This window comes from Phaenicophaeus curvirostris, chromosome 20, assembly GCF_032191515.1.
Source record: "Phaenicophaeus curvirostris isolate KB17595 chromosome 20, BPBGC_Pcur_1.0, whole genome shotgun sequence".
Lineage (NCBI taxonomy): Eukaryota > Metazoa > Chordata > Aves > Cuculiformes > Cuculidae > Phaenicophaeus > Phaenicophaeus curvirostris.
This window is the reverse complement of record NC_091411.1, coordinates 11,973,138-11,992,974: the sequence shown is the minus strand read 5'-3', so window position 1 is coordinate 11,992,974 and position 19,837 is coordinate 11,973,138. Positions and strand designations below refer to the sequence as shown.

The 19,837-nt window shown below is 40.9% G+C and overlaps 1 protein-coding gene across 3 annotated transcripts in view; it reads right to left on the bottom strand.

Annotated features, from left to right (window-relative positions):
* Nucleotides 1–6,580: 6,580 nt before the first annotated feature.
* Nucleotides 6,581–19,837, bottom strand: part of LHX2 (LIM homeobox 2) — a 33,272-nt gene continuing 20,015 nt past the window's right edge. For all 3 annotated transcript variants that reach the window (XM_069873376.1, XM_069873374.1, XM_069873375.1), the window contains exons 4-5: nt 16,146–16,351; nt 6,581–9,696 (exon numbers count right to left, since the gene is read on the bottom strand). In XM_069873376.1, the coding sequence (XP_069729477.1) occupies nt 9,409–9,696; nt 16,146–16,351 (494 nt within the window). In that variant the 3' untranslated portion in view covers nt 6,581–9,408. The remainder of the gene's footprint in view (nt 9,697–16,145; nt 16,352–19,837) is intronic.

Here is a 19,837-nt window from a genome sequence, read left to right as displayed (position 1 = left end):
TCTGCAGTCATCAAAATGCACTCCTCATTCACAGCCTCCCTCCAACACTGGGAATACCTCAACCCTTAGCAACAGGTGATGACAGGGCATGACATGTTGTATCAGTGTTTCAGTCTCTAGAAGATTAAGATTAGATTTCTCCCGCTTTTGCATTAATGTCCTGTGAGAGGCACAGGGCTCAGCTTGCAAGCAAAGTATCCTGTTTCCTATGCACGGCCGCGCGGCTGAGCTCTGCAAAAACACAACTAATACATTGGTAATCCTTTTAGCATTTTTTTTTTAATTTGGAAAACCTTTACTTGGGGCCAACTTAATCTAATGGTTTGACAATCCAGATGCACAATGAAGAACACATAAAATTAATCTTTCATGAGTGCCCCCTCACTAACAGCAGAGATGGCTTTGTGGAAAACATTGGCAAAGCTGCAGTTTTTTAGAAGACAACATGTGGAGCTGAGGGTACTACAGCCTGGAATCTGGGAGGGACGGTCCTGCCTGGTTTAGTTTGGTGGGGAAACAGGCTTTTGGATGTGTCTGCACTCTCCGGTGCAAGCTGACATGGGGATTACCCAGTGCTCAGCTGCACAAAGCTGAGCTCTGCCTGGCTGGTGCTGGCACAGGGCTGTGGGCTGCTGGGTCATCTGTCCCTGGGTAACGCACGCTGGCTCCTCGACAGAGCTGATCAGGGAGGCACCTAATAAAAACCCTAGAATTATGTGTTGGAGGCCAGTGCCTTTAGTCTTGATCTGTGTCCAAAAGCAGTAAGGAGACTGAAGCAGAGGGCTCTGAAGTTATTTAGGTATTTGCTTCTTGTTCTTGCTATATCCAACTGTTCTCAGAAACAGTTAGGAAATCTGAGTGCCGGCTTGCTTCCAGGTACTGTGCCTCTGTGGGAAGCAGGACTGTAAGCTGGAGCTCTGAGGAAGGCTGTGTTCAGTAGTGGGAGAATCGGGAGGTTTAGTGCTAATCCAAAGAACCTGCAGCAGCTGGGCCACATCGGTCCCTTTCAGCAAATTAACAGAAAAGTAGGGACAGACAGATCTGGGACTCAAACGGGGCCATTTTGTGTGTGCCCAGCCAAGGGAGCTTTCCCAGAGATGTGCCAGCTCCACACACACCTGATGCATTCCCAGCACAGATCACCTGCTGTAGAACTGGAAGTCTTTTGACCTCCCTAATGAACCCCGTTAACCGGATCATTAACAGTGATCAGCTATGCAAAGGGCAGAAGAGGGAACCACTTATTACCAGAGGACTCTGTTACTCCTTCTAAAAATATGCCTGTGCAGCTAGGTGTTTTCTTGTTCTCTATGCACACGTTAAAGAGAAACTGCAGAGCAATAAATGTTAGTATTTAAAAACACCCACCTTAAGAAGGGCACACTCACTATAACTTTCCTCTTTATGGAAGAATAACAAAGGATCCCTAAGCTTCTACAGTTCTACAGAGACTATAAACTGATTGTGAGTTTAACTGAATCTTTCCCAGTTTTGAAGGTGTAAGATTAGTGTATATCAAGGGAATACACTTTGTTAATACTTCAGGTTCAGTCCAGCTGCATTTTTCCTGCATTTTCTGGGGTCTGGTTTTGTCACTACCGACCATCAGGTAACACATCAAGATAAGAAACATTCTCAAAATTAAATTCTGTAAAGATGTGAGAGATTGGGCTTACACTTTCCTGTTACAGTCTTTGTAGGGCTGGAAACTCTGGCAGCCAGAAATGTGCGGCGCGGGTACAGTAAGTGACATCTTTCCTTGTTAATTATTCATACATAACAACAGGTCTACTGCTAAGTAAATACAGTTAATGAAGAGAGCCAGCTTACAGTAGCAAAGAGCAAAGTAGCAAAGAGTTTGGGGTACAGAGGCAGTGTGTCTAACAGGCTGGGTTTGTCGCCTTCAGATTTCCAACAGCGAGCCTGGAAGTTTGAAAGAAAATGCTAAGCCTCTGACATACTCTTGCCATCTTTTACCATCTATCAGCAACGAGGGCTAGGATGCTGAGCAGCTGGTATGTACTGAATGTTCAAGCATTGTTACAAACATTGTAGGTTGTTTTCTCCCTGACCTGTGCAGCATAAACCTGGTATCAGTCCTCATACCAAAAACCTTCCAGGTGATTTGGGGCGGTGTCACCTCTAACACCATAAATTCTCCTTATCCCAGCAATCCTGCACGCCAGACCTCTGGGCCTGGTGTTCTTCCCAAGCATTCCTACAGTGATTTTTATATAGAAATGGATCTTTACCTTCTTTCAGCTGTAAAGCTCCTAGGACTTCTACGGTCTCTCAGGTAAGGAGAAAGGACAAGACTCCTCGTGCTCTCAGCCTTACCTGTTTTGACTGTGTTTAGTTTTTCACATCTCTGCTTTACAAGCCCATCCGTGCTTTCTCATCTGCAGTTACCAAGAAATATGACCTAGTGTCTCCTTCCTGGAAAAGGAAGATTTCCTTCAGTATCATCCAGTACAAATTCCTCTGAGTTTGTTGTCTGCAATTGATTTGTTCTCATATACTGTGCAAATCCTTGAATCGACATGCAATAGCTTCTGGTTTCCATTTTCCAAACCAGGTTCTGCTGTCTTCGAGCAGTAGGTAGGACTCAGAGGGTGAGAGCAGAGGTACACACACATGGTCAAGTTCATCTGCTGCCGTTTCATTTTCTCATGGTTTCCCATGTGACTTCCACTTCACAGTTACACACGTTTTGCTCTATTTTGGCACCGTTTCTCAAAATAACATGAAATAACCTCTGGACAGCCTCCAGGTGGCCGTGAGGCAGTAAACTATGTCCGTGATGGAAACGGGAGGAAGATGCCCTGGCTTGGTCCTTGCTCCAACCAATATACAGAAAATAATGGAACAGAAATATCTGGAGTCCTTCCAGAAACATATTCTTCCTTCTAAGACCTGGCATCACCTCCAGTATAACAGTGGAATTAAACTGGATTATGTTTCTATGCAGATTGTGTAAAATGAAAAACAGCCGGGCTTTTGACCTTTTCTAAGCCAGCTGATAATGATGGTACCTGCATGTAAAGGCCATCCACACACCTTGCATTTCTAAACAGATCCCCAGGAGCTCAGCTGTTTTGTGAGGAGAAAGTAGTTCCGCAAATAGCTGCTAATGTCTTCTGAGACTCCTCTTTTGTGCTGGAATAGCCAGAAGGGCCTCTGGAGAAGCTGTCAGTGCCAGTGGGTGTTGGTGTGCGCAAGCTACAGCCTCTGGGATAAAACGGAAAGACACAAAAAGAGAGCATGGACACAAAACATGCCTAGGAACTGCCAGCACTTGGAGAGCCACAGAGTAAAGACCACAGAGAAAAGCATTGTATGGCTTTCATATTAATCTAAAATGGATCCTGAATTCCATAGGCACAATAGGGGCAGAAGTGGAAAAGACATAAAGATAAATGAAGGCCACAAATGGCCCTCATGACATTAGAAAAGGTTTTCAGAGTGTGTGTGGTTAAGCTTATTTTTGTAACGCAAATGGCATTGGCTGCAGTGTAACTTCTGCTGTCATTTAGCACGTCGAGTGAAGCATTAGGAGTCAGTGTCAAGTGTGTATGAAATGGAGAAGGTCTTGGTCTGTATTAATTAAGGGTGACTGAAAGAGATGGTAGGAGCATCCATGATTTATTTCTTTAAGCATAATATCAGCTCCAAAAGGCATCAGCAGCTGGCCAGGGCAGCAAACTCTTCCTGGAATTCTCTCATGAACCCTGCCCAGATGAAAATGAGCACGGTAGATAGTGCTGGAGGGGAAGAGCCTCTTTCAAAGAGCAGTGCAAGCTCAGGGGTATGAAAGATCTTATCTCCCCAGCCCATGGGTAGCTCGCACTTGTCTGCCGGCTTCTGCAGAAACGGACAGATCATACAGCAACAGAAATGGATATAAAAGCTTTTGAGCTACTTCTAAGGGGTCTGTGCATGTGAGCTAATAAAGGCAAGTCTATGGTCAGCAGGGTTAAATCCAACTAGATAACTGTCTGCAACTCCAGTAGAAAATGTTCAGGGGATCTACGGTTCGAAAAAGCTGAAACTGCCTGTCTAGAATAATCATAAATGCAATGATAAAATAGCGCTATTCTGCCTCAAAAAGTTTCATACAACCATTAACAAATTCTCAGAACCTCTTGGTGCAAGAATTGAGCTGTCTTTGGGGACCTGGTCCAGGCAATGCCATCTCTTTAGCTCTGATCTGTCTGTAGGTGACAGACCTGGCCTTTCAGAAATTGTTCTTCCCCACATCCTTGCCCAGACTGGCTTGGTATCAGTTCCTTGCTCAATCACAGCCTGCAAAGCCCTATTACAGAATTCCTCTTTTCAAGAACAAGGATGGTAAAAAGTGAGTGATCAAACATGTGGAAATGATGTGAAAAGGCAAACGAAATCATCGGTAGGAAAGCAATTTCTGGAGGCTGTAATCAGAAAAAGCAGTTGAAACCTGTCTGTGCCGATCTCACATCTGCGCTTCCCGCATGCCAGGTTAAGCAGATGGACCACGTCACTGTATGTGGGGTTAGTTAGGCAAGAACCTGGTGTGAACAGTGTTTTGAAGGTGTGATGTGCTACAGTGGAGCTACCAGAGCTGCTGGGCAGCTCCAGAGGCACAGTGACCATCTGGACCAGGGGCGTCCAGCCCAATGGGGAAACCACAGCCACCAGACTGATCCTGTAAACTCACCACGAACAGAGCTGGTAAGAACATAAACATGGTTCTTGGACTAATTTCTTCATTTAGGCTCTAAGGAGAGCCAGTAGGATCTGGAGATGGTCTCCATTGGGAGAATTTGGGGGTTTAGCTCTGTGTAGGGAAGAAGTTGAGCTCCTTAGCATGGGCACTCTTTATTGGGCCAATATGCTTGTGGAAATTGAAACCTCATTCCTAGGAACACTTTAAATTACCAAAGCATGAGTGTCTTCTCACCGAATAGTAACCAAGGAACACTGAATTACACAGTTATTAACGTGCGGGAGATGGATCACGGCCTGGGTAGTTCTGTGTCAGCGCAAGAGAAATGTGTGGCTATTTCTGTGTTTGCAGTGCTGCAAATTCATTGTGGCCTCCTAACACTAATTACCAGTAATCTGTATGCACCCAGAGAAAGTCACTGCTGAAATTTATCGATTCAGTCAGGTCACCACAGAACTGCACAACACTTCCCAAATATTTGTGTCCCTCTTGGTTTAGCTTTTTTTTTTCCAGAGGCACTAGGCTAAACCACACAGTGGACAGAAGAGGGTTGTTTTAAGAACGCTTAGTCATTTCTTTTTTCTAGCGGTTATTACAAAAATTTAACTTTCTGTTAAGCACTGGATTTTACAGTCTAATAAATTGATATAACACCATGTAAACAACCTGTGGAAATATATATGCAGATCCATGCCTTTTACAGGGATCTTTTTTAACAAAAGAACTCCCACAGAAATGGTCTCAGGAAATAATTATCATTTACCCAGTGTTACACATTACTGTGCTAAATGATATTGCTCGGTCTGAATTGACTATCAGCAGGTTGCACACTCTAAGTACTGCGCTTCACTCAAAATAAAGAACCCAAACTATTTACTGACCTTTGTTGCTACAAAAATCTAGTTATTAGGTCAGAAAAAAAGCTGACATTATGTTAATCTGATCAAAAATCCATTAAATGCCCAGAATATCTTTTTATCTAGTCCTTAAAAAAACCCTGTACGATTGATAAATGACGTTCATGGCTCTGATGCAGCACAACTCTACTTCTACCAGGCTGAATGGTGAGAAGAAACAGAGGTTTAATTAGCATAAAAGGTTAGGGGGGTGAGTACAGCTGTAGCAGAAATGGCAGTGATAGAAATTTCTGTCTGTTAGGCCTGTCAGTATTGGCTGCTTCAGTGGAAACATTTTTTGAGGCTGGGTTCTCCCTCCCTCAACATGGAGCACTTCCTTGCTGGAAAGGATTTGTCTGGCGTGCCTGCTCCCAGCCGCGTGTGGCCAGAGTCCATTCCCGTGACAGAACCTGGACACAGCCCTGTCGCAGCACAAGCCTTCCGACTGCACCTCATTCCATGCAGAGAGTGAAAGCTCCCTATAAAACAGTCAGAAGTGCAACCCAACCCAGCTGGAGAGTTGAGGCTTTCTACAACTGCCATTTCACATCTGATGCGGTTTTAATTACAGAGAGTAACACACAATCACTGATGCAACTCAGTTCTTACTCCCATTTGTGACAAAAAGCCTAAGCTAGCCTCTGTGAAGAACCTAAAAATGACTCGGTAACGTCCTAAATGCTGAAAGACTGACTTTGTACATAGCTGACAAGATAAGAAATGGTAGCAAAATTGGCCATGGGTAGAAGTTATTACAGTTAATTGCAAACATGAGTTATTTGTTTCTCTGCCATTCCCTAGGAGTTCAGACTTGAAAGTTTCTCTAAAGTCTAATCCCCTTTATGTTCCATATGATGTATGAACTCAAAGACAAAATATCTGCGTTATCTTAAATAAACTAGGTAAAATGTATTTCAAAAAGTTTCTTGAGTCAAAAAGTAGCAAATCATTGTATGTATTTTCCATATTTGAATAGGTTTCATTATATTCTCATTCTAAATTACTCTTAAGTCTCTTTCATATTTAAAAAATGAACTACACACCTATCATGCAAAATGTAAAGAAGTATGTTCAACTAGTTCAAATTAGGTATACAGTAAAAATACACTTCCAAAGAAATATCATTTCCATTTTTGTTCATGTTTTTAACATAATTTCAGACTAATACATCAAATGTGGAACTGTACAAGGATGTGAAGAAACATTAGGATTGCAGTAGTAAAAAAATGTACAGCATTCAAAACCAACAAGCTCTAAACAACCAAACAATACCACAGGATTGAAACAGTCATGGGGACAACATAGGTCATTGGAGCCAGAGAGTGAATCCTAATGCACCTACATAAAGACCCTACATAGAATATTGTCTCTTATTTATATGCAAAATCCCTGATTTGATCAAAGCGGACAATTTCTCTAATTGTCTCTTACAGGTTTTAGATAAGATCAACACGAGAGTATTCCCCTTCATAAATGTCAGTTATTTGAAAAGGCAATATTGAGAATTGATTTGAAAGGTATTCCCATCCGTGTGGATTCAGGTAGTTAAAATACAAGACCACAAATGATAGCACTGCAAGTTTTAAGAACCATTTGAATTGTTATCTGCTACATTTGCCATTACACTTAAGAATTCAGGGTTTTTTAACTGTTTACAGGTTGATACACAGGGTTTATGGGATGTATCCAGTTAACCAACATTGCCTTTTTAATCCAGAAAAGACCCAGCTAAACATGTCCGAAAAACCCCTCCAAGGTTATTGACAATGAACAAAACACCACATACAGCAGAATCAGTGTTGGAGCGGCTTGGAAAGGCGGATGTGCACTCTCTTACAGTCCAGTAACCAGCACCAGTTCCTTGTTAGACAATTATATTCTGAGGAAAAATTCCTCGGACAGACCTGTAACAGTTATTAATTCAACCCAAATTATCTTTTCTAATGTTTCATCATTGTGCATAAACTTATTGAATTGTGCTGGCCTATAGGGTTTAGTGATGGGAACGCAATCCTTTTCACAGGTCTTGGCTAGTTATGATTTTTTAGGACTCTCTTGCTTTTCAGAGAACTCACCTGTGATGTTTTTTTAAGCCAAAGTGTAGAAAAGGTTAATAAATGACCTGATTATGTCAGCATTTCTATCCCACAGCCCTCATGCTCAGAGATCTCTCACTGATCTCTACAGGAATTTGGCTGGCACAAGAACGGCAAATTTTCAGCTGAGAAAGCTGAATAAATGTAGCACTTTTAAAACCAAAACATTGTTACCTACTAAATTATCTTCAGTGCATGGAAAAGGGCAAAGGACACGAATCTTGGCACCTATCTTGATGTTTATATGGAATAATATTTGAACAATTTTGATCCAGTGGGAATGCCAGATTAGTTTTAGAGAGCCAGCCACATACAACCTAACGTTTGACTGAAACAGACTGATCGTAACAGGTTGGAAAAGGAACAACCATACGCATCTTACATACCACTCAAAATCTATAAAACCACTGGGCAAACAGCATCACCTATATTCGTTCTGATACATAGCTAAACTTTGCTGAGGTATTTTTTTAATTACAGAAAAGCATCTTTAAAAACAATAGGAAAGAAACTCAAAATATTAGTTATATTCTGCACGGATTTTTTGGGAGAAGGAATTCATTTGTCTTGAAATGTCCAGAATCATAAAAGGAATAACCACGTTTATTAGTATCAATAATATCATAGTCATCCTTGGTTTTTTATTCCTTCAAAGCATTATGAAAAATGCAAGGCTGTGTCTTTATGAAACATAATTTTGCCTCAGCTTTGCCCGCTAGTGTTGTAAAAGGACTTGAAATACTTCTATCTTTTTCCTAGGGAAAACACAACCCAGTGCCCCCCTCTGTAACGGACGGATTGTGACCACGCAGCTGTCAGACCCCTGCCTGCCTCCTCTCTCACATGGGACAAGCCACCTCTTGCACAAAAGCAGGGCTGTTCTCAGAAATGCCAGCTGAAGTCGAGTTTCTTTCACACGGCAAAATTAAGTCTAGTTTTTCTGCTTGAAGTATAACATTCTCTGATAACTTCTACCTGCAACTACCAGTTATTGATTTCTCTATAACGAGGATACCCGGACTGTTGTACAAGCTAGATTTCTCACCCAGATACACTTCAGGAACAAGAGGAACGCATACATCGTATTTAGAGTTTATCCTGGGCAGATACTGTGTTTGAAGTGCAGTTTTCTAATCGTTTTAAATACAATCAGCCTATCTTGATCGTGACACTACTATTAAATGTAACCGCAGCCATTACCAAGTAGTTTCCATAAGTGGTTTTATTACTGGTTAGATTTTACAAATTCTGGTATTCGAACAGACTTCGACCTTAAAATTCTAAAACAACAAAGCAACCAATGAAAGGCTTAGGACTATTCAAAGTAACAAACTCTTAACATTTTTGCCCTGGTCATAAATATACAGAGAGGAAAAGAGAGAAGTGGACATGGAATCCAAAGTATGTAGGTAAAACAGTGTATAAGGCACATGGCAGTCTTTGAAAATACAGAAGCTTTAGCCAACTTAAATTAATTGCTGTTTCCCTTGCTCAGTCCACAAAACTGTACAGTTACACAAATGTTGTGTTGCGATAGATCTTCCAAGTTATTCTTCCGTCCATACTCCGTAATACCAGAACACTACACTTCCTTCTGTTTTTTAGGAGAGATCCTAATCGTGGTTAGTCAGTTGCTCAAAGCCTCTATTAAAATACACTTGGAATTTCAACTAAGAATAATTTCTTTTTTAAAGAAATTATTAAGAAAGAGTCATCAGAAAAGATTCGTAAGAGTTGTCTGTGAAGGACTTCGAGATTCATGAACCTCAAGACTTCCCGGCACTGACGTCAAGACAGATGTCACAGTAGGCATAGTAGGATTAGTCAAGTCCGTTAAAGTAGTGGGAGTGCTGGATGGACTCATGGAGGCATTGGATATTTCTGAGGCAGGACCTGATGGGGTCCCTGCTTGTAGTGTTGAGTCTGAAGTCTTATCCACCCCTGTGTTTTCTTGACGTAAGAGGTTCCGTCTGAATTTGGCTCGAGCATTTTGAAACCAAACCTGAAATAGTTTAATATAACAGGGTAGCATTTAAAGAGCTGCAGAGTTTAAAAAAGCAAAAGCATATTCACAAATTCACCAACTCTTGAATTGTGGGAGACGTTTTTACTGGTAACACATTAGAAAAGTAGCCCCAGTCATGCGAAGTGTCCCCTGCACTCTTGCAAAGCATTCCTCTTTCCCTCTCTTGCAAACCTGTACAAACAATCTGCCTGGGACAGGAGTGGGCTGGGGATGGAGGAGGGGAGCCGTTCTGTGCAGGCTATGTATAAAGATGCTTAGAAATTTGGCAGCCCACATGAATCCACATTTGCCCTCAATCCCAGAAGTATTTATCTGGGTGAGGCAGACATCAAACATCTGATGAATGTAAAATAACAAGTTTCAGCACCTTCGTATCTCAAGTCCATCTCTCATCATAAGCATCAGGTGACAGACCACAGCACCCTGCCTTCCTGTGCACCCCGAGAGCTCTCCCAGGAGCTTTCCCACATCTCAGTGTCAGCAGTGTTCTCGCTTTCCTAAAAGGACTCTCCTTTCTTACTCTTCTCTTACTCTTCTTTCTCAAATGCTTCAGCTCCCTTCGCCTATGCCTGTCTCTGTTTCAAATGTTTTCAGTACTGGAATGATGATGGGAGAAAAGGCTTGAATGGTTTCAAACACCCACACTGCATTAAGAACTGTCAGTTCAGTAGAAATGATATCCACAAGCAGAATTTTTTACAAGATTGCTACTTCTTCATTATTTGATTATTATCTATCAGTGAAGGACAAAAGCTATGACTTCATCTCTCTCAGTTCAGACTCAGTGTTTAAGTCCCGGTTAGTACTGCTCTCCACTGTCTGCAGGAGTTTTTTAAAGACACGATATTTTTCCGACCTATTTGTAAAAGTTGCATGAAACCCAGGTACAGAACATGACTTCAACTGAACTTGAAAATGTCATTCAATATCCTCTGTTCACCCTGACATGTGTTGGTACCGGGCCATTTCACTGCCGCAAACTGGCTGGAATTTCACTGCACTTATTTATCGGGAGGCCTTCTGTCATTGTTATGCCCTTTGCAAGGGACTCAATCCTGATCCTACTGTCCTCACGTTGACCTACAGGGAATAGGATCAAGCCTTTCCATTCCAGATGCAATGAGCCTCATCATCTCTGTATCTGTTGGAGAAAGGAATTGAGGATGTGCATATCCAAAGAGTGTCTCCATCAGACTTCTCCGCTGTGGCCTGTACAGGGAAATGAGTGCGTGGAGCTCGCAAGGCCACACCAACCTGTACAGAAATTCTGCCTGCTACCTCTGGAACAGCATGGCCCAGCCACTCCTGACACAGGAGGGATCCATAAATAAAATCCTGTAAGGCATTCTCTTTGCAACCTCAGCTGCCAGCACAGTTAGAACTGATGAACATGTCTCAGTTGGTTTTCCTCTGACTGATCATCTTCTCGTCTATGGATGGTCCAGCCCCATCCCACTATTGAGCACTCTTACTTTTCCTCTGGAAAGATTTCTCCTCCAACTCAGGGTCTTTAAGGTGTACACCCTCTCTCTCACACTCTCTCCAGAATATTTCAAACCTATGTTCATTAAAAATACATGTACTTATATAAGCAGTAGTCCCAAACATGAGTAATATTTCCATTCCTAGTCACAAAACAATTTTCTTGTTTAGAGTGTGCAAAACTGTAGAAAGTACCATAAGTATTTCGTTTATTTACATGGTTCCTAAATGTCCAGCTGCTCCTTAACTTTACCAAGGCAAGAGACTCTATTGTATTTTTTCTGTTTGTGGTTTGAAACGTGTTGTATGCAAAGAAAAATGAACGAGATTATTGGTGTTTACGTATTCTCCTTTATCTTCCATTAAATATGAAAACCTGTGCTCGAATGCCCTTTCCAATGACCATTCATGCCGCTTTCGGGAGCTGCATATATGAGATAGTTCATTCTCTCTTTAGTAGTGGTAATACATGTTAGAAACAGAAAATATTGCACAATCTTGTAAGTATTATTCAAAAATAGAGATTATATTACTACTTTCACTTCCTCACCGAGATATTGTCAAGATTAGTCAGCCTATGGTTATAAAGCTCTTAAAAACTACCCAATAATAAATATTCATATTATTACTGAAAAGACGTCTAAATATTTCTTAATGGAAATTCTGAAACTACCTTATCTTATGATCAGAAGGGATAACATAACTATTGCGATAGTGATTATCTGATAGGGACAATATTCAGCAAAGCCTTCATGTTGAAGAGTAGTGAAAGAATTAACCCTATTGTTTCCCAAGTTGTAGGAGCGCGGGCCTGCTTTTCTGCTGCCCTGCGCTGCTATAGCTGTGCAAAGCGGTGTGCAGGCACTGGGCAGCATCGCTGTGTGCTCCCGTGGGCAATTCGGGCCCTGCATCTGTAAGGGTTTTACACTAAAGTAAATAAGTAACTACTCAAACATACATAACTGAAAGAATTGTTTCAGAAGGACTTCTCTCACAGCAATTACACAATTAGGGATCTGGTCTTCGGTACCGAGGAATAAACTAAATCATTGGGAAGGATTTAGTGTTTTCAGCCTAACTGCATCGTTATAAGGCTGTTGCAAATGAAAGGGAAAATACGGACCAAAACTCTCACAGAAAAATAGAAGCAGCTGCAAGCACCATCAGAGATGCTACCACATTCTGGGCAGAAGGGCTGGATGCCTGCAGCTGGACAACTCAGCAAACTAGGCAGGGTGGTATGTACTGCAGTTGAAATATTGTAACATCTCTTCAGAGATCCGTGCAGCTAACTCTTGTCTCCATCAAGCAAACCAGAAATTAAATAACATCTCCATTTGATAGGGAAGTATTGTGAGTAAATACACTAAGTATTGTAAGAGATTCAGAGGCTGCAGTGAGTGAGATCATCTGATCACCTTTGATAGCTTTAGTTCCTTGTCTGCAACACCTCTGTTGTCACAACTGTTCTGTATTGGTTGTACAAAGAGCTTGTCCTGGGAACAAATTTTTAAATACTATTTTGCTCAATGTCACCTGGAGAGGTTTGGGTTTACCAAATTTTACTAAGTGGTGGAGAAACAAAATCATAAAGGATGTTGCACCACAAAGCAAACCACGTTCACTCATTGCAAACACATTCTGGTTACTCCTGTAACTAGAAAATACACAGCTAAAGGGAAACTATGGGATGTTGTATGAATGGGGGCTCAGTAAAGAGCCTGCAGCATGCTAGCCTGAAGCAAAATCAAAAAAAAATAAGAAAAAAGGCAGTGCAGGGTACCCACGTATGACTGAAAATCTTTGTGCTTGTTGACTCCTGGAAACTGAATTAGCAAAGTTTAAATGTATGCAGTAATCTCTGTAGGGTTTTCATAGCAACTTTACTGGGGAGTGATTCAAGAAAGAATAACCAATGTACAAGACACCCACTGAAAAGTAACGCTTTAGGTTCCTAAATTGCTTTTGCTATGGATAATCATATTCCAGACTCCTGGGGAGAAAGGAGGTACATACCTATAGCTAGCAAACCCAAACCATGTCTTCCTAGGGCTATCTGCTTCCACCTCCCTTTCTAAACTCACAAAAAGCAAGATCAGCTCCCAAAAGAGGAATATTTATGCCAGTTAGTGAGCTCACAATTAGCTGGTCACTTCAATTATATATGATAGCTTACAATAATGAGCTTGTGCTCCCCAGCTGCAGTACAAGAAGTTTATTAATTAAATTTCAAATATAAAGCTATATTGAAATTAAAATAAATAAAAATAGGGGTTAAAAATAAAATAGGACTGTGATTCTAGTCTACCTACTAAAGGAAATTAGTCTGCATTACAAAGCTGCTGAAGGAAATGTAATTTAGGAAGCAGCATCTTACATTTCCATGCCATCTCACTTCTGGGCATATGTAGCTTGTGATTAACTGTATACAAAGCGAAGACAGCGGCCACATCTTCCAAATCCAATACCACAGATCATGGTCAAACTCTCTGCCCATCTACAAACACAGCATCCTCATTACATGTTCTGTGGGACTGTCTGTGCAGTAAGGGAACTATGGCTGTTCCCTAAATCACTAAGAACTCTACTACAAGTGTTTGGGCAATACAGTGGCTTCATAACAAAATAATCTGTTTCTCCTGATCTGTTACCTTGTATTTTCTCTTAAAGTAGATTATATACAAAGAGCCAAAGTCCTTCATCAGCTGACCTGAGAGGTGAATATACAGAAAACCCAACAGCTAACAAACACACCTAACAACATCACAGGTACCATGGGAGATTCCTTACTGCTGGCAAGTGTGCACACACGCCTGGGAGGCCACGTGCCTTCAGTGTGTAAGACAGACTAATAATGATGCTGCTTGTTTAGATCAATAGTGTCAGTGAATTACTTCATGTTCAATAAGTGACACAGATGGAATGCCAGCCCAACATCATGAAGAGTTTTCCCCAGCACAGAGCAACCCTGAAACCCACACAGGTGAACTTCTGTGTTTGAAAAATTGCCTCTCTTAGGTTAGAGATAAACCAATTGGGCACCAAGGTTCTAAAACCAAAACAAATTTGTTTTTTCATGTCCAAAATTAATTTTCAAACCAAAAGTCAAAGAGTATGGAATACAGAGTGCTGCTAACAGACAGGAGAACTCAAATGATACTGGACAAACTATTACTCAGAGCGGTTTTATTGAATTGCCTCCAATAGCATCATCCTCTGGGTGCAAAACTCACCACTGACTATTACCTTCTACCACTCTTCACTTAAAGGAGCCCAGACATTCAGGAGTGTTTAACTGTGAAAGTAGAAGGGGTGAAACGCCAATTACCAAAATGATGGAACACATTCAGAGGAATTGTAAGGGGTTGCCAGAAAAAACAGATAAACCACTAAGCACCTTAAAACTGCAAGATGTGATACAGTTAAGATGGAAACAGAAGCAGTGAAGAAACTGAAAGTGCAACTGAAGTATAACGGAGACATGGAATCTAATTTTGGTGGGAAGGAAATACATTCTGAGAAGGAAGGAAGAAATAGAGACAATAACTTGGAAAAAAAAAGATGGAAGAAAAGACCCATTAGGTGAAGAGAGAAATGGAAGTAAAAGTTGGTGTGGACTGAGGAGAAAGAACAAAAAATGACCAAGAAAAAGACATTTCTAGACACTGATCTCATTTTTTAATGCTCTCTTTGAAGCGTCTCAGATAATTCAGGGGTGAGGACACTGCAACGGACAGAATATGTATTAATGGTGTGTCTAAACTCTGAGGGTAAAATAAAGAAGAGTCAAAATATGGATAGACAAATGCAGTAAATTATTTTGCCCAAGTGCGTGGATACAGGAGAGCTTCTATGAGAGACAGTGAATGGAGTGTTAGGACGTGCAGCAGTTGTATCAGAGGAAACTGTTCCAACACCTCAAATCAGCCTCGTAAGAAGAAGAAAAAAAAAAATCCAGCTATGGAGGACATAGCCAACAGAAGTAATCACGTATGGGTTTTTACTGGGAAGCCTACAAAACCTTTACTCCCTCTTCTGCTAGGTGTTAACACTATAAGGTCCAGAATATCTCCAGTGAACTCGGTTTCTCTCGACATTTTTGCCTATCGCCCTCCGCTTGCTAGGAGCTTGTGCTAACCCAGGAATCTGCACTGAGCACTACTTGTCTCTACAAAGCCCACAAACCATTCTTCTACAATTAAGACCCATTTAAAAATTTCAGCAATAGATCCTGGAATGCCACAGCTCCTAGATGCCCAAATTTACCTCTAGGTATAGTGTTTGGCTATATGCCCATTAAAATTGACTTCTTGGATCAGAACTATAAATTAAAATGCAGCTGAATCAACTACTACTCTCACCTTTGCTTCCCATAATAGTTCAAACAGAGAGTGCGTCCTTGAAGCAAGAAAAATCCAGCTTTCAGAGAAAAAGTACTTTTAAAAATGCAGCTTCCTTTCATTCTAAGTTACTAAATTAGATAAAAAATTAATCTTCAAATACTTAAATGTGTCCACTTCAATTATGAAACAAGATATCCTCCTTGTTGTGACAAAATAAACCCAGAGTGCTGATTAATTTCTTATTAAGGTAAACATTCTAAACATTTCTCAATGAAGAGGTCTTTATTTACACTGAACACACGTAAATAAGTCACTTATTCTAACAGCAGATTGGAAGCTAAAACACACACCAGAATTAACTGACTACTGAAGACAAGCAGGGCCCCAAAGCTTCCCAGCTGGAATTGGAAATTAGAACCCAGTGAGCTACCTTGGGGAAACTGAAAGGAAATCACTTTTCTCAGAATTTCTAGGACTCAACTGAAGTCCCACAGAAAGCAGAGAAAATTAAGAAGAGCCTGAAGATCAGCAAAATCCATCATTTCCAATATAGAATTGCTATTTGATTTGCTTTCCAAGACACAAGGCTGCTGCTCTTACCTGCAGAACTCTCTTGGTCAGGCCGGTTTTCTGAGCTAGCTGTTTCAAGTCCTTGGCATCAGGATTGTGGTTAATAGCAAAGTACGACTTCATTGTCCGCAACTGGTGGTGTTTGAATGATGTCCGCATACGCTTTGTTTTTTGATTGCTGGGGTATTGCTGGTCTCTATCCAGGTGGTCACCATCGTTTTCATTGCAACTTAGAGCTTAAGGCAACAAGAGGAAAAGACGTGTAAATCTACTGCTCTGTGACCAGCATTGTTTGTGGTTCATCTGAGTGCAGCAATTAAAATAACACACCATGGCATGCATTGTTCTGGTACAAATCCTACTTGCCTTCCCCTCCATTTCTGCATCTTCTATTTTTCTTCTACAATACCCAGCCTGCAAGGACCCTCACCTGCCTCTTTATGGCTTTTAAAATGTCAGCTCTGCTTCCTTTTTAACTCCCCTCCATCTCCACGCAGCCTTTCCTCCACTTTCTGCTTGTAGGACAGTGGCTGTCCTCAACTCCGTGAAGTGTTTTAATGTACTTTGTATCACTGTAAATTGCATTGTAATGCACAAAGCAGGCTGTACAATAGTCCACTCAAATCTCAATGGAACAGACCAGTTAAAATTATAATTATTTCCTCCATCAAACTAAACCCTGTAGAGCACAAGAGAGACCATTAAATGAAACACTATAAAAGAAATAAAGTTTTTGGGTACCAGACAGCAAATTATTGCTATAATGTGACTAGCTAAAGAAATAAAGCTGTTAATACAATGGCAAGCCAAATGAAAAATATATTTTTAATTATTTACAACTTTAAACTTCCTTTTTAAAAAAAACATTTGCAAATACTGGTTTGAATGATCAGTTGTTTTATCCTTCTGAAATCACTGAGTGATGCTCGCTGACACATTTGAATAAATCAAACACGAAGCCTTTAAGGAAGGGTTATGAATAAGGAACATAACAATAATTATCCGGTAGTATTAAATGTTGAAAGCCAAGAAAAATAATCCCATAGACTAAAAATAGGATTTCATTTATTAGTGCACACAGCAAACCATAGAAAAACTCTTAAAATAACATTAAGGATCGAGTTAAACCCACTAAAAAATCAGGGATGTGACTGAAAATTAGCTCTGACAAACTGTCATTAATTTACTTTTTCTGTTCCAGTAACTACAACTACTTTTTCATTTCCTATAAGTTTTATGTTGAAAATAATGAAAAATCCCTACTATCTCTGTTCTATATTGCATTAAAAAAAAAGAAAGAAAAAAAGAAAAAGACTGTATTTTATATTTTAAAAGAGGAAAGGGGAATTATTGGTGAATTTCTTACACACACAACCAGGTTTGTTTTCAGTTGTCCCCTACTGCTGGTTCATTATGAGTGAGTACATCTCAAAAACATGTGAATCTTTCTAGCCTTACTTGAAATTCAGGCTACCTATCAGAGTTTTTCAGCCCTACTGAAAACTCACAGATTCAAAAAGGCAAACATAAGAAACAGGTCTGAAAAATACCCCTAGCCTGCAGGTACTCCCAGGTACCAGTGAGCACCAGTTCTACAAACAGCAGGTTTGCAGCAATGCAGCAGCTGCTTTGCAGACTTCAGCTTTTCAGAAACTTCCACAAAGCTGTGGCACAACATAGCAGGCACCCTGCAAAACCCCAGTTTTGAGTCCAAAAGCACATTTATTTAATGGAAATGTAGAAAGTATCCAACGCCTCAAACATTTCTCCATGTTTCTGTACTCCCATAATTTTAAAAAGAGCTTTAAGAATTGTACTGTGCATATAAACACATGTGTGTGTGCGTGGGTGTGTGCGTGCATGTGCGTACATGTGTATAAAGCCTTTCCAGATCAGAGCATCTTGTGCCAAATTGTAGCAATGAGAAGCATTTCTGCTTGTTTTCCTGTAGTATGGAACGACTGGAAGCGCCTGAATTTAAAACATATAAGACACATAAAAGAGATAGTAAAAACACAGTATTAATGGAGCTGGATGGAAGGCACTCAAACCTTCCTTCTGGTTTAAGAACTGAAATCTGGTTGCCAAGTGGGGTCACCCCATGTGCTCCAGCCTCCTTCATAGCTCCAATTCCCAATGTAAAGACTGGGATGAATAACAGAAACTATATTGCTCATAGCAAATTCTATTATGGAAATGTAAAACCAAGCAGTGCTTGGTCTTAAAATGTACTCCCAGAATTTTAGATATTTGTAATGGAAAAGACTTCCGTGTGTTATCTTAAATGCTTTCAAACCCTCCCAGAAAGAGCAAGGCAGAGACTCAGGAGGAACTGCATCATAATACCTGTCTGAAGGACTGAGGTCTGTTCATGTTTATATGCAACAAAATAAACCCTAGGGCTGTAAGTAGCTGGATTTTAACTTGTTCCATAGAGAACGAGAGAAATTCAGGATACAAGGTAATAAAAGTGATCCAACACCCTTCCAGAATGGGATGGGAGTATCAGCTTTTCAGCCAGCCCTGACAGGATAGCCAACAGTTTATTCTTTTAATTTTTCATGGTTTTACCTCCACATTTACTAAATAAAAACAATATTAAAATGACAGTAAATATGTACCATTTGATACTGGCAAGCTATTGTCCTTTTCTATGAAGAAAGTTCCAGGACAGATTTCAAAAGTGCACGAGGGTGCCTGCTGTTCATTGCCTTGCACAAGTGGTTCAGGTACCCCCAAGCATCACCCGATATGACAAATATTCCCAGTTAGTGCCAATTCCCCTCTCATATTTGGTTGTGGTGCTGTTCTGGTAGGTCTAACACTACATGCATCTCTCTTGGCACCCGGAACGTCTACAGGCATTGCAGGCACAGAGAATGGGCCAAGGGTTGGGGCACGTGGAGATTTTAAGAGCTGAGGAGTTTCTGGAAAAAGCATCATGACATAAGACTAACACTGTACAGACTCCTCACGCAACCCTCTGAATTTCAGGCACCTCTTCCCTGTTCCTTTGTGGTATCCCTGTGTATCTCCCAAAGGATCCGTTAAACTACCCGTCCCTAAGATTTCCATTCAACTGCATTAACTAGGGCTCCTGCTGGGACTGCAGAAATACAACTGGTGAAATTCCAGTTGAATAGAGGAGTTTTAAACTGACTAATATTTCATTCTTATTTTGTGATAAAACAAATTCTGAAGTGGTGCCAAGTCTCTTTTTGACCCTAGAACTTCTCCGAAGTCCTCGTGACTCTCCTTCAGTCCCCACATCCAGGCCATTGCCCTCCTGTCCCCCAGCTGGTCTGGCCAGAGGCCAGGCTCTTGCAGCCCTCACCACCAGCACCATGGTACAAACATCCTCTTGGCCATAAGATGGTGATGTCCATGGAAAGCACCACTGGAAATCAAGAGTAAAATGGTATATTTTTGATATTGATGCCCAAAATACCCTCTGCAGAATAACATGTGAAGCCACCTCCAAAAGCAGTGACACGCGTGTAAAGCAGGATGTACTGTTATCTTCATGACAAGCACTACGGAAGAAGAAAATTTAGGAAAGCTCTATCACACTCAGATGGTCATTCCCCCCCACATGCCTGGATTCAGGACAAAGCACACACTTAGTAGTTAGCAGGTCACTACTTTTATGGTGCCTGAAGAAGACAGAAATTTCCTTCGGGGGAACTTCTGTTCTTGTGTTTGACATGTTAAATTACCAATTA